Genomic DNA, 16,332 nt, shown 5'->3' with positions numbered 1-16,332 from the left:
TACATGTACATAACATATTTGTGTGTGTTTTGTTTACAGAGAAGCACTTTTGCCATTGACTATTTTGCATGTATGCTTATGGAAACATCAACTTTTTCCAATTTAATTTTTGACATTGTAAAAGGCCGGAATACATTTTAAATAAGTATAAATAGATTAAATATTTATTATCAGCACTTTTACATAATTATTTCGAATTATTTTCACAACTATTCAAACTTTAATTAGGTGTTTTTGCATAAAAGTGCAAACGGTCAAAAATTAGCGCACAAAAGTTTACTAGGCAACTCTGTCTAGTGAGAGAGCGATCAGCTGACACGTTCTTACGGAAAAAATCAAAATTGTTTTGATTTCTACGTTCCGGGCTACGTACGTACGGGCGTTTCACGTCGGTGAGTTTTCGTTTACATTGCACACTCATAAGATAGGTCGTGTCAGCTGACACGTTTTTGGTACGTACGTTCGTGAGTAACTGCTGCATAAGACTATGCGAAGAGATACAAGAAAATGCTAGTGTTTATTCGCGTTGTGTTATTTCTTTTGCACTTTGGTTTTTTTTTTTCTTTTTGCAGCTTGTTTACTTTTCTTACTTGGGCCACCTCGAACTTATTGATATCGCTTAGATACTCATGCTTCTATGCGTGATAAGACGTAACACTGTTTCTTTTTTTGTTATCAGCTCAAACAATTTTTATTGCCTTCATTGTGAGAAAAAAGGTGTGGTTATTTAATGTGGAATTGATAACCAAAAAATAAATAAAAACAAGTAAGGAAGGTTAAGTTCGGGTGTAACCGAACATTACATACTCAGTTGAGAGCTATGGTGACAACATAAGGGAAAATAACCATGTAGGAAAATGAACCGAGAGAAACCGTGGAATGTGCTTGTATGACATGTGTATCAAATGAAAGACATTAATGAGTATTTTATGAGGGAGTGGGCCATAGTTCTATAGGTGGTCGCCATTTAGGTATATCGCCATAAAGGTGGATCAGGGTTGACTCTAGAATTTGTTTGTACAATATGGGTATCAAAAAAAAAGGTGCTAATGAGTATTTTAAAAGGGAGTGGTGGTAGTTGTATAGGTGGTCGCCTTTTCGAGATATCGCCATAAAGGTGGACCAGGGGTGACCCTAGAATTTGTTTGTACAATATGGGTATCAACAAAATGGTGCTAATGAGTATTTTAAAAGGGAGTGATCCTTAGTTCCATAGGTGGATGCCGTTTCGAGATATCGCCATAAAGACGGACCAGGGATGACCCTAGAATTTGTTTGTACAATATGGGTATCAAAAAAAAAGGTGCTAATGAGTATTTTAAAAGGGAGTGATCCTTAGTTCCATAGGTGGACGCCGTTTCGAGATATCACCATAAAGGTGGACCAGGTGACCCTAGAATTTGTTTGTACGATATGGGTATCAAATTAAAGGTATTAATGAGGGTTTTAAAAGGGAGTGGTGGTAGTTGTATAGGTGGTCGCTTTTTCGAGATATCGCCATAAAGGTGGACCAGGGGTGACTCTAGAATGCGTTTGTACAATATGGGTATCAAACGAAATGTGTTAATGAGTATTTTAAAAGGGAGCGGGCCTTAGTTTTATAGGTGGACGCCTTTTCGAGGTATCGCAATAAAGGTGGACCAGGGGTGACTCTAGACTTTGTTTGTACGATATGGGTATTAAATGAAAGGTGTTAATGAGTATTTTAAAAGGGAGTGGGCCTTAGTTCTATAGGTGGACGCCTTTTCGAGATATCGCCATAAAGGTGGACCAGGGGTGACTCTAGAATATGTTTGTACGATATTGGTATCAAATTAAAGGTATTAATGAGAGTTTTAAGAGGGAGTGGTGGTATTTGTATATGTGAAGGCGTTTGCCAGATATCGACCAAAATGTGGACCAGGGTGACCCAGAACATCATCTGTTGGATACCGCTAATTTATTTATATATGTAATACCTGCACAGATTTCAAGGGTTTTTTATTTCGCCCTGCAGAACATTTTCATTTTCTTCTACTTACCATAGGTGTCACAACCATTTTACAAAGTTTTTTCCAAAGTTATATTTCGCGTCAATAAACCAATCCAATTACCATGTTTCATCCCTTTTTTCGTATTTGGTATATAATTATGGCATTTTTTTCATTTTTCGGAATCTTCGATATCGAAAAAGTGGGTGTGGTCATAGTCGGATCTCGTTCATTTTTTACACCAAGATAAAGTGCGTTCAGATAAGTACGTGAACTAAGTTCAGTAAAGATATGTCGATTTTTGCTGTAGTTAACGTGTTAACGGCCATGCGGAAGGGCAGACGGACGATCGTGTATAAAAACTGGGCGTGGCTTCAACCGATTTCGCCCATTTTCACAGAAAGCCCCTACCAAATTTCAAAAGGATTGGTAAATTTTTGTTCGACTTATGGCATTAAAAGTATCCTAGACAAATTAAATGAAAAAGGGCGGAGCCACACCCATTTTGAAATTTTCTTTTATTTTTGTATTTTGTTGCACCATATCATTACTGGAGTTGAATGTTGACATAATTTACTTATATACTGTAAAGATATTAAATTTTTTGTTAAAATTTTACTTTAAAAAAAATTTTTTTTAAAGTGGGCGTGGTCCTTCTCCGATTTTGCTAGTTTTTATTAAGCGTACATATAGTAATAGGAGTAACGTTCCTGCCAATTTTCATCATGATATCTTCAACGACTGCCAAATTACAGCTTGCAAATGTTTTAAATTACCTTCTTTTAAAAGTGGGCGGTGCCACGCCCATTGTCCAAAATTTTACTAATTTTCAATTCTGCGTCATAAGTTCAACTCACCTACCAAATTTCATCGCTTTATCTGTCTTTGGTAATGAATTATTGCACTTTTTCGAAATTTTCGATATCGAAAAAGTGGGCGTGGTTATAGTCCGATATCGTTAATTTAAAATAGCGATCTGAGATGAGTGCTCAGGAACCTACATACCAAATTTCATCAAGATACCTCAAAATTTACTCAAGTTATCGTGTTAACGGACGGACGGACGGACATGGCTAAATCAAATTTTTTTTCGATCCTGATGATTTTGATATATGGAAGTCTATATCTATCTCGATTCCTTTATACCTGTACAACCAACCGTTATGCAATCAAACTTAATATACTCTGTGAGCTCTGCTCAACTGAGTATAAAAACTTGCGGCCAGACAGGCGAGAATAACAGACTCTCTATCATCAATTTAATTGTTAGTTTCTATGCCATTTTAAGGCCGTTGTGATTATTTATTTCGACTGCTGATTGAACTCCACTTTACATGTTTATTAGTATTTATGTTTTCTTACTTTTTATTTGCATAATTTTTGCATTTCATTGCTCCCAATTTATTTTTATATTTTCGTTTACTTTAGTTTTAGTAATTTTTTTTCTTTTGTTAATATTTTAGCCTTAGAAATTCTCATTTAAATTTTTCCAATAATATTTTATCGCAAGCTGAAAACAATTAGAAAGTTTCCACAACAGTCCGCTGTCTTCACTCTCTATTTCTATCTTACAACCGCAAACATATGTAACTGTATATTATTTGCAGGTAGCCGTTTACTAATTACAAAGCGCAATCAGTGGACATACAATTTCATTGCATCCGCTAAGTGTTGTAAAGCAGTGTTGCAATTTTAAAGAGAAAAAAAATTGAATAAAAATTTAAATTAAATAAGAATGCCAAGCAAGAAAAAAGAATCTTGTTTTTATTGAAATTTTCCACTGGCACCGGCAGCAGCACGCCACAAGTAAAATTCGCTGGTGTTAGCAGCAATAAACGATTTCACTTTCAATGTCAGTTTGTGTGCTGTTTTTTTTTTCTTAATTTATGATTTCTTCTTCGTTTTCATTGCTTTGCCTGTTGCCAATTTTTTTAGGTATGTAGATAAGAACCTTTTTAAACAGTCGCACATGCTAGACATTCGTATGTTAAGCGCCGGCAAATACATTCGAAAATATGTTTATTTTTTTTTTATACCTACACTCAAAAAAATTGCCAAACCGAAAAATATAGATGTTAAAATAAGGAAAAATTTTGTATGTTATTTTTTCATAGAAATCTTTCCCTAAATCTAGACAAGAAATGTTCTTTAAAATTAAAATTATTTTTTTTTCTTTGTTATGGGAATCTCTTTCTTAAAAGTGGAAACAATTTTATAAAAAAAAAATTAAATCATGTAACTGACGCTGATTTCTAGTCTAAGTCCTCAACTTTACAGTGGAGTGCTCTTATTATGTAGATTAGGTTGAACTGGGCGGTCAATAAAGACCACACATAGACTGAAGTCTTTATTGACCGGCTCGTACATGTAAATATTGTAGGATATATTCAACAAAGTATTTTTAATTGAAAAAAATTTTCCCTCAAATTAATTAAAAGTGTTATACAAAAATTATAAATCCATACTCACTAAATTGAAATTGTACTCATTTTAAAGAAAATTTGTTTAAGATATTGTGACGAATATAAACATCACTAAGTGATACTAGCATCCCTAAGCTGATACTAAGCAGCCACTCGTATGTACGTACCCAAATCAATCATCATTTACACACATATGTGCATACAAGGCATGGGAGATATACTCACAAACGCATGTAATCAGCCGAAGAAGTACTCACATATACACACGCATATGGCTACAAACTACAAATATACATGTATATGGCTGGTAACCAGGCATGAAGTTCGCGAAATTACTAGACCTTAGGAGAAATGGGTGAACGGGGAAACCCAGAGTGTAAATGTAGCGCAAGCTGCGGCATGACTAAGCAGTTTTTATTTAAGCACGCTATTGGTTGTGAAGCTAAGTGTTATTGTGAAGTACTCTCAAAGTAGTCTAATAAAGACCATTTTGCATTATTGAATATTGGAGTTATTTATTCAACAGTTTAGCGTTTCGAACGTTAGCAGAAGGTTTGGAATAAGCGGAATTTCCCAAAATTCGTTAAAATATGTTTTACTCTATTATATATTTTTTTTCTGTTTTTTTCTGAGTGTACCTCTGAAATTACTTGATACAAAATATTGAATTATGTAAATAGTTTAACACTGCGGACACATTCAGTCTTACGGACCGGCCAGTTCAACCTACGTTATTTGTAGTATCGAATGTGACTGACTATAAGTGACTGTGATGCAAAGTGTAACGGCGTCATTTAAAATCTGGCCCTAAATGCAGATTTGCATGAAGAGAGTTTAAAAGTCACAAAGGATTTAAAAATTAGAAACATTTTTTAATGTTTTCTTTAGAATGGTCATAAAAACAACATAAAAAATATTCAAAATAAAAAATATATTGTTAAGCAAAACAACCAAAAACATGTGCGTTCAACTCGCCTGCGACAAAAACATGATAGCATTCATGTGGCAGACATGATTATGAAAAAATCACCATTTCGCGTCACCGACCAAACGACGTTTGGCAATCACCCAAATGAGAGCAGACAAACACAATCTCCTCCCACACCATTTTACGACATCTGCTGTCTGCTCTTGAGGACTGATTATCTCACAGAATGTGCTGAGAATCGAATTAATGTATTAATACTTAAACTATTTTTTACTTTGTTACTTTTTATTTTTCATTTTTTTTTAATTACACTGAAAGAAAAACGTTGCTAATCAGTTTCGGATCAAAACAACCGTTATTTCTGTCACTTTTTATCCATCGCGCAAATTGTTGATTCTGAGTTGGTGTTTCAACAGTCAAATAAAAAAAGTTCATCAAATGTTAGTCGCAGCTCTGTTCAAATAAAAATTATAAACTTTTCCCAGAAGATTCTAAAGATTTTGGTGCTGCTTTTTCCAGGCTTTGAACCCAGGATTTTCGGTGGGGTAGGCGTAGCACGCTATCATCACCTACCATCACACTACGCTGGCCGCCTAGGTCTGCTCTTTTAACTTACAATTATTCATGTCACTCTAAGAATACATGTTAAAATAACAGGTTTCAGTAGCTGTTGATATGACAGAGAAGTCTATTGCACGATAGTCACAAGCACAAGGCAGTGAGTGTGTCTATTTCAAATGCTAATGCATTTGCATAATATGGGAAGTTGTTCGCTGTTAAAATTACCAATGAAATCAGTTTTTTTAACAGAAAATTCAGTTAGATTGAGAATCTTTCATTTTTAAACGGTTTTATTTAGCTTGACTTGACAGGCCGCACGGCCGTTGTGAACGAATTTTGTAATTGAAATTTAAGTAACTTCCCACAAGCCTGAAATTGAAATAAAGTTCAGAACCCGATGACAATGCAATAATATGAAAACAAAACTTCGATAAGTGGCGCATATTTCAAACAAATCGTATTTTTGGTCCGATTTGGCTCATATTTGGAACACGTAATACATACATGAATAGAAAGCGACATATGAAAAAAATCGCCGCCAGGTGGCGCAAGGATCGAGATATTCAAAAATATCGTATTTGTGGTCCGATTAGGCTCATATTTGGAACACATATTACATACATGAATAGAAAGCGACGTATGAAAAACTCGCCACCAGGTGGCGCAAGGATCGAGATATTAAAAAAAATCGTATTGTTGGTCCGATTTGGCTCATATTTGGAACACATATTACTTTTTAAGAGGTTGTAAACATGTACTTTTTAAGAGGTTGAATCAGCCAAGGAAAACCTTCCGTGCTATTTGGTCTGCGAATATGGAAATTACCGATTCAAAACTTATGCTGCGAGCAAGGCTGGACTCCAACGCCAATGTTCCAAGGCTTGTCAAGCGATTTTGGCTCATAGTAGAACGTAAACAATTTTTGAAGCGAGCCAGCCACAGTGCCTGGAAGTGTGCAAAATATTCTTAATGTTACGGATAAGTAATGTAAGGAAATAATACTTCCATCTTCAGTCATGAAATTTGTTCAGAAGTTGAAATGTGGCAGCGAATCACATCCCAAATTTGCTAAGTGGATGGCTTTGAGATGAATGATTTCATCTATTCGATCCTGTCAATACAGCTTTGCCTTGCCGGGTCCCCCAAAAACCTTCCGGGCCCAGGGCAATTGCCCCGGCTGATCCCCCCCCCCTCTCCATGGCCCTGCTCCTCATAAATCTAGGGCGTTGATAAGCTTATGCTACACCTCACATTTTTAGAAATTTACAAATTTTTTTTTTATTATTTTATTTCAGAATATTGTTAACTTGAGACCAAAACTTTCTCTTCTAACTAAAAAAATTTCTTTTCTTGGCGAAAAATTTGAATTACTTGACCATAATACGATTAATTTTACTGAATTTCTGATATTTCACGAACACCAAACCTAATTTTTTGACTTTACAGGCTTTATTTATTTCGGTGTATTATTAGCTCATATTTAAAGGGATAAGACATCAAATTTGTATGAGCACGCAAATTAATTATGCTTTTATGGGTATAGAATTATTTTTTAAGAATAATGACGAAGATCTTAATTTTCATTTGACTATTGACTTTTTTTTTTTTTTTTTTATTGACTTTTCAAAAGGCGATCAAGGCATTGCCCGATCGTGTGTGCGTGCACTAACCAACACATTAATGAACAATTTATATAGACTATTTGACAATGTATATATTGTCAAAATGTTTTCTCACTTTTACGCTATATTGAGAATGATCATATTAAGTGGAGATGACTTTGTCAAAAACAAATAAAGAGCGCCTTCAGTTAGGTTCGTTGTGATCTCTACCTTTCAGTTGCCAGACGATCTTATACATAGAAGCATCCTTCGGTCAAGCGAGTTCCGTAGAAATTCAATTATTTATTGTTGCTCGAGGCATATATGCTTTAATTATATACTAGAGACAATTATACATATCAAAAAAAATTTATTATATATTTCGGTGAATTTTTTTTACGTTTTTCGTATATCCGAAACGCATTTGAAAATTTTTGTTTCCAACAAATTTTTTCTCATTAAAGTACATGCATTCTGTGAAAAAATATTTTTCAAATCGTCCTTGCAGTATTTTTTTAATTTATTATACAAATGCGTTGTGCGCTGTGACGTAGGTCTCGAGACGTCGTCCGTCACATTGAATTTATTGGTGTGTCGCATTCTTTTATTCAGTGCGCGTTTATATATTTACATAGGTATTGTATACTTATGTAGTGTATCTATTCCTATGTGAAATTTTCCACGGGCATAACACGAGGATATATATTTTTAATTCACTTGTTGAGGACGTGACGCATCAAGGTTGCCGAAGATGGCGTTAACGCAAAACTTTTCATTTTGTTCAATTGGTGAATTCGATTCAATTGTACGTAAATAAATAATAAATAACTGTTGCATATATATGTATATACTTATATCACGTATTTTAGCTGTTTATGCTAAGAATACAGAAAAAGCTAAATAATGTGAAAAATAAAACAAACATGCATGTATTTAGGAGTATGCATTGACACAAGTGAAATTTGTATGAAATGAAATAAATGGCGCATTGCGAAATTTTCAAGGGTTTTAAGTGCAGGTATTTGAACACAGGCAAATGTTTTTGAGATAAAAGATTGAAATAAAAAATAAAACACACAACAAAAACATGCAACTAAAATACAAAAAAATATAAAATTACATGAAACTAACTAAAAACAGTAAAAAAATTTAAAAAAAGATAACATATGTTACCAACAAAGAAAAAAGTATTTACGATAAAAAATGTTTAATTTAGAAAAAAAATTGCTAAAAATATAAGTAAAAAAATATGGAACTTATAAAGGAAGTAAAAAATAATAAAAATGCCTCATCATAAGAGAGGTACTCTCTATCTCGACTGACAAAAAGTTTTATCTCATAATATAAAATAACACAAAAATATAAAGAAACAAATTCTAAAGTATAATAAAATAAATAAAATTCAAATATCAAGAAATAAAATGAAACAAAATAACATAAAAATAAAGAAAATATAATAAAAAATGAAATAAAATAAAATAAAATAAGATAAAATTAAATTAAATTAAATTAAATTAAATAACATCAAAATATAAGAAATGAAAAAGCATAACCTTAAAATAACACAAAAATATAAAGAAACAAATTCTAAAGTATAATAAAATAAATAAAATTCAAATATCAAGAAATAAAATGAAACAAAATAACATAAAAATAAAGAAAATATAATAAAAAATGAAATAAAATAAAATAAAATAAAATAAGATACAATTAAATTAAATTAAATAACATCAAAATATAAAGAAATAAAAAAGCATAAAAATAAAATAAATAATATAAAATTTAATGAAACAAAATAAAACAAAATAACATTCAAATATAAAGAAATAACTAAATAAAAAAAATATAAAAAAACATGAAAATGCAAAGGAAAAAAGCAAATGAAAAAAGAAAATAAAACAAAATAGAATAAAGATAAACAAAATTAAATTAAATATAATTAATCAAAATAAATTAAATTGGAATAAAATAAAGTAAAATAAAAAAAAATAAAAATACAATATAAAATAAAATAAAATAAAGTAAAGTAAATTAACTTAAACAAAACAAAATGAAATGAGATAAAATAAATAACTATCTTATTTAGCTGGCTCGAGGTCTGTGTTGTAAAATAAAACACCGTTGATGATTTTTTCTTTTTTCTCAACCAATATATTTCGACTGCTCTGCGGTAATCGTCATCAGGGTTACAAAACTAATAAAAACAAAAATAATAATAAATAAACAATTAACAAATTATCACAAAAAATTTATCATTTTACATCTGCACATACGTTTCTCAGCACGTCTGCCCTGTGTGACGTGGAGTATGGTACTGTCTTCCTCTAAGCAAGTGTTTGTATATATGCGCGGAATTGTCCACGTTTCTCTTAAAGTTCAGTCGTATGTTAGTCGGTACGTTGATAATGTGCAACATTTCAAGAGTGAATCGTTTACTGTAGTGTTGTTCTTATTGCAGTATTTTGGTCTCGTCAAAGTTAGGTATGTGCCCGCGAGCTAGTTATTTTGTTGATGGCATTGTTTTAGATCGGATTTGAGAGATAAAATAACATTAAATTAAATTAAATATAATAAAATTTAATTAAATAAAAGTAAATAAAATAAAATAAAGTAAAATAAAATAGATTAAAATTAAATAAGATAAAATTAAATTAAACTAAGTAAAATGAAATAAAAGAATTTAAAATAAAAAAAATATAATAAGAAAGTTAAATTAAATTAAATAACTAAAAAATTTAATAAAAAAATAAATAAAATAAGACAAGATAAAATAAAATAATGTTATAATCTTAAGAAATAAAATAAAAAAATAAAATAAAAATATGAAGAAATAATATAAAAGAAAATATAAAAATGTAAAGAAATAAAATAAAATAACATAAAAATATAAAGAACTGAAATAAAATAAAATAAGTTTGGCGTGAGGCGTAGCATAACCTGATTAAGGTTCAGTTGGTCCTACTTATGACTATCAATAGAAATTTGACGCGTCCAACGCTTTTGTTTAATTGTCTGATCAACGTCCTAGATTGATGAGGAGTGTGATGACTAGTACCTAGGACCTACCTAATTATATTCTAGCTTTTAGTATTAGTATTACTTAATGTAAGAATTGTTTTCAATAAAACCGTTTAACTTAATTTTTAATTATTTTATTTATTTTATTATTTGTCTCGTTATTGGCCGTTAGTAAAGACAAAATAAAATACACATCCAAGTGTTTTATTTAAGAAAACCCGGCCTTGAGCTCAACCAAAAAATTTCAGTTATTTATTTTATATTTATCTTAAAAATCGCTTAGGTATGTACATACAACTGTTCACCATATATTTCATATCTTATACAGCCGATTATTTGGATATTACGGCTGGGATAAGATTATTGTTCAGCCCCTTTCATGAAAGGTATAAAGCCTTCGGTAGAGTCCTTACTTGTTTTGTTTATAATTTGCACAACGAATATACATACTTAGTTCAAACCTGTTTTGGTATTTTTGGAATAAAATTTTTTATCTTAATAAATGAAACAAAATATTCAATCACTTTGCATATTACAGTGTCTCATTATCCATACGAAAATAGCGCAAATTTTTACCATTTTGACAACAAAAAAATAATTCTTGAAAACGACTTTTACTAAGTTGTCGAAGGTATATTTGAACAGAAGTATTGAAACACTCAAAATTTGTAAATTGCGGTGGAAAAAGTGCATATTTTTTTCGAGCAGGCTTCACAATGTGGGGACATATATGTACATATGTATGTATGTATTTGCTTAATATATGAAAAGTTCTTAAGTTTTAATTTACATTTTTACCAAGATGCGTACATATTTGAGTAACCTTAATATGTTTCATTTATATGGTTTAAGTAAATTTAAAAAATAAGTAAAAAATTCACTTAATCACAAAAACGCAAATGAACTGCTGATTTTTCTTTTCTCAGAAAGTGAGTTTAATTTCTTTCACTCATGCACTGATAAGCCACCATTTTTTAAAAAGCTTACACACCATTATGGTCGTCTACTATTTATTATGTATTTGTGTATGTGTTGGTGTCAGCTCCTCCCATCACCGTTAGTGGATTACAAAGTTGCAATTTTCAGTATTTAATAATTTGAAATGGATTACACACCATTTTTAGCAAAGCAAATAATTTTTCTAAGCTTAAAACACAAGCCAAAGGGCAAATCTCTAGAAAATTTGGATGTGTTATCTTGCGTTAGGGCCTGTTTACCCGTCTAAACAAGAAGCTCGAGCATTTTTATATTCAGCGTGCTTTGCACACAGAGTATATTAACTTCGATTGGATAACGGTTGGTTGTACATGTATAAAGGAATCGAGATAGATATGGACTTCCATATATCAAATCATCAGTATCGAAAAAAAATTTGATTGAGCCATGTCCGTCCGTCCGTCTGTCCGTTAACACGATAACTTGTGTAAATTTTGAGGTATCTTGATGAAATTTGGTATGCACTCATCTCAGATCGCTATTTTAAATGAACGATATCGAAAATTTCGAAAAATCGAAAAAGCGTGATAATTCATTACCAAAAACGGATAAAGCGATGAAACATGGTAGGTGGGTTCCCCTTATTACGCAAAATAGAAAATTAGTACAATTCTGGACAATGTGCGTGACACCGCCCACTTTTAAAAGAAGGTAATTTAAAAGTTTTGCAAGCTGTAATTTGACAGTCGTTGAAGATATCATGATGAAATTTGGCAGGAACGCTACTCCTATTACTATATGTGAGCTAAATAAAAATTTGCAAAATCGGATGACGTGTTGCCCACTATTAAAAAAAAAATTTTTTTTTTTGTCAAAATTTAACAAAAAATTTAATATCTTTACAGTATATAAGTAAATTATGTCAACATTCAACTCCAGTAATGATATGGTACAACAAAATACAAAAATAACAGAAAAATTCAAAATGGTCGTGGCTCCGCCCTTTTTCATTTAATTCGTCCAGAATACTTTTAATGCCATAAGTCGAAGAAAAATTTACCAATCCTTGTGACTTTTGGTATAAAAAATGACGATAACTGTTTTCTGTGAAAATGGGCGAAATCGGTTGAAGCCACGCCCAGTTTTTATACATAGTCGACCGTCTGTCCTTCCGTTCGGCCATTAACACGATAACTTGAGCAAAAATCGATATATCTTTACTAAACTTAGTTCACGTACTTATCTGAACTCACTTTATCTTGGTATAAAAAATGGCCGAAATCCAAATATGACCACGCCCACTTTTTCGATATCGAAAATTACGAAAAATGCCATAATTCTATACCAAATATGAAAAAAGGGATGAAACATGGTAATTGGATTGGTTTATTGACGCAAAATATAACTTTAGAAAAAGCTTTGTAAAATGGGTGTGACACCTACCATATTAAGTAGAAGAAAATGAAAAAGTTCTGCAGGGCGAAATCAAAAGCCCTTGGAATCTTGACAGGAATACTGTTCGTGGTATTACATATATAAATAAATTAGCGGCACCCGACAGATGATGTTCTGGTTCACCCTGGTCCACATTTTGGTCGATATCTCGAAAACGCCTTCACATATACAACTAAGGGACACTCCCTTTTAAACCCCTCATTAATACCTTTAATTTGATACCCATGTCGTACAAAGACATTCTAGAGTAACCCCTGGTCCACCTTTATGGTGATATCTCGAAAAGCGGCCCACCTATAGAACTAAGGCCCACTCCCTTTTAAAATATTCATTAACACCTTTCATTTGATACCCATATCGTACAAACGCATTCTAGAGTCACCCCTGGTTCACCTTTATGGCGATATCTCGAAAAGGCGTCCACCTATAGGACTAAGGCCCACTCCGTTTTAAAATACTCATTAACACCTTTCATTTGATACCCATATCGTACAAACGCATTCTAGAGTCACCCCTGGTCCACCTTTATGGCGATATCCCGAAATGGCGTCCATCTACAGAACTATGGCCCACTCCCTTTTAAAATACTCTTTAGTACCTTCCATTTGATACCCATGTCATACAAACACATTCCAGGGTTACCCTAGGTTAATTTTCCAACATTGTGATTTTCCCTTATTTTGTCTCCAAAGCTCTCAGCTGAGTATGTAATATTCGGTTACACCCAAACTTAGCCTTCCTTACTTGTTATACATATATACATACGAATTGTGATATGAATTTTCTTTTTAAAAAACTGAATTTCGAAGGATATCAAAAAAGACAATGGAGATGGCACACCGCCGAAATCGATTTGTTCCCAAACCGATAACAGATTACAAAAATCATTTCACTATTGTACGCACATTTCTTAAACATTTTGCAAGTCAAACTTTTCCATGCAGTACATTGTTCGTAATTCAAATAACATGCATCCTAGCTAGTTCGGGCGGCGATGCGTTCATGGGAGAACTGAAACGAAATCTCGGCAAAAAGTTAGCGAACGTAAACCAATGAACTGGGTAGATCATCGGAGCGCCTGCAACGTCTCCTCCATAGCATTGACCACATGGCACGCTTAGTTAGAATGTACGGGCTGATAAGTTCACTCGAGTAAGCCCATCGCTAATGACGTCACGGAGGAGACCAAAATTTTCAATACTGTAGGGACTCATGTACTATCCATGCTTTTTATTTTGACGTTCTTGACGGGAGCTAACTATCTTATGACGGCCTTAAACCAACGGAACGGAATTAAAATTATTTCTGATAAGTGCAAAATAGTTATAGGCATTTCGTTTCTAAAAATCATCTCTCTAGCCAGCATAGCCGCTGTGTGTTTTAAGTCGATATCTTCAGAAAGCTTGTAGAGGTCTGTAAATTCTTTGAAAAACTTTTCTCTTGAAAACTCCCAGAGCCGCTTTATCAGATGTTGCTAGTGTTCATGCTTCTGTACCATATATAAGGACGGGTACGATAAGTGACTTGTAGAGCATGATTTTTGTTTGCCGAGGGAGCAAAGTAGCATTTATTGGCAAGAGTAATTCTTCGCCGGATTTTAAAGCTAATATTGTTGTTTGTGTGAATGCTGTTTTTCAGCCCAATGATATCAATGTTGTCAGCATACGCCTGTAATTGTTAAGTTCTGCAGTTTATATTATTGTTGCGGATTTTAGCATCACTAAGCTGTTAGTAAATAAAGGCACAGCAACAATAAAGCAAGCTGACACTCTTATGTACATGAACAAATCAATCATCATTTACGATACAAGGCAACGCACCCGCATATGGCTATAAGATAAACATAAACTACAAATATACATGTATATAGAAATTACCAAGTAGGAGATACAACTATTCTAGAAGGCGACACTTCCAGACCTTAGGAGAAATGGATGAACGAGAAAACCGAGAGTATAAAAGAAGCTCAAGCTGAGTAATAACTAATCAGTTTTGATTTAAACACGCTATTGGTTGTGAAGTATAATTGTGAAGTACTAATTCCAAAGTCATCTAAATAAAGACCAGTTTGCAATATCTACTGAATATTGGAGCTATTCATTCAACAGTTTAGCGAACCGAACGTTAGCAGAAGGTTTCAAATAAGCGGAATTTCTCTAAAATAGTTACATTATTTTCTATATGAAACTTCGTTTAGTTTCGAACGGCTCGGAGAAGTCCTTTGCTCGCCATTCTGACGGAGCTCATGGTGTTGCTCAACGTCATTTTGAACAAGCGTATACGTTTTGCGGGGAAGCCAAATTCGGCATATAGGCAGCTGCTCTTCGAGCAGATTTAAAATTAAAGAAGAGAAGAGAAGAGTTGATGTGCGTCAATTCTTTTTTTTACTTGGTCTTTCCAAGATTTGAAGCATAGTGAAAGTCTGGTCTTTGGTACATTTACCATGTCTAAAACCGCACTGATAAGGTCCAGTCAACCGATTCACGATGAGCAAAGAGCACTTATTCCAATCGCCAGACATTCACTCGTCCAACCATATATTGCAATTCATCAATTCCCGCGGCCTTGTTTTTTAATCTGGTTATTGCTGTTTTGCCTTCGTCATAATCGGGTGGTGGAACATTAGCTCCATCATCATGGATTGCGGGATCGGATTCATAATCCCTGGGCGGTATATCGCCCTCTATTTTCGTCTTAAAACCCCACGATTTGTTTGGATTTGCGGGCGTTATTTTTTGTGGCTAGCAGAATCACGCTGTTCTGCCTCTGCTTTTCTCTTTCTGTAAAGGCGCCTCGCTTCCCCCTTCAACTAAGTTCATTTAAGTATATACAGTGGGTTGATACGTACTAATAATGTGTTATAAAAAAATTATTAGGTGACATGTTCATAAGAAATCCAAAAGATGTATGAAGCTTTTTAAAAGGACATTTCCATAAGATTTTTTTAATTATAGCCTATTTGGTTTTTATGAATATGGGGATAAGTTTTCAAAAATTATCAATTGTTTCGTTGTTAACTAGCTTTTTAAATAAAAACTAGACTCCCTGAAGAAGACGCGGAAGCATCGAAACGCGGAAAGACAAAATTTTAATTGAAATTAATGGATTTTTTTTTAACTAAACGTTTTGTTTACAAAAGTATCTATATAAAAGTATCTTTTACAAAAGTATCTATACATTTAAATTTCAACAACAAATTTTAATATTTCATTTTATTTTTTATCTTGCAGCCAAAAGCTGGTTTTGAAGCAGATACAGCATCACTCAGAGAGAAAGTTATTTTAAATCCAGGCGAAAAATGGCGAATTTTGAAAAATATTTCAATCATATCATTTGCGTTCATGGTACAATTCACAGCGTTTCAGGTAAGCCATATTAGCATTGTATTATGTACATATACATATAACTATATTGTAAAAAAATATGGTGAATCCAATACA

General features: G+C 32.8%; 1 protein-coding gene across 4 annotated transcripts in view; it reads left to right on the top strand.

Annotated features, from left to right (window-relative positions):
- Nucleotides 1-16,332, top strand: part of LOC137250978 (UNC93-like protein) — a 284,617-nt gene that overhangs the window by 243,990 nt on the left and 24,295 nt on the right. For 3 of the 4 annotated variants that reach the window (XM_067784783.1, XM_067784784.1, XM_067784785.1), the window contains one exon: nucleotides 16,123-16,257. In XM_067784783.1, the coding sequence (XP_067640884.1) occupies nucleotides 16,123-16,257 (135 nt within the window). Of the gene's footprint in view, nucleotides 1-6,111; nucleotides 8,289-16,122; nucleotides 16,258-16,332 lie in introns of those variants that run through there. The other variant, XM_067784782.1, reaches the window with a different exon arrangement.

This window comes from Eurosta solidaginis, chromosome 4 (assembly GCF_040869045.1).
Source record: "Eurosta solidaginis isolate ZX-2024a chromosome 4, ASM4086904v1, whole genome shotgun sequence".
In the NCBI taxonomy this organism is placed as follows: Eukaryota; Metazoa; Arthropoda; class Insecta; order Diptera; family Tephritidae; genus Eurosta; species Eurosta solidaginis.
The sequence above is the reverse complement of the archived record's forward strand: the minus strand, read 5'-3'. Positions and strand labels throughout refer to the sequence as shown.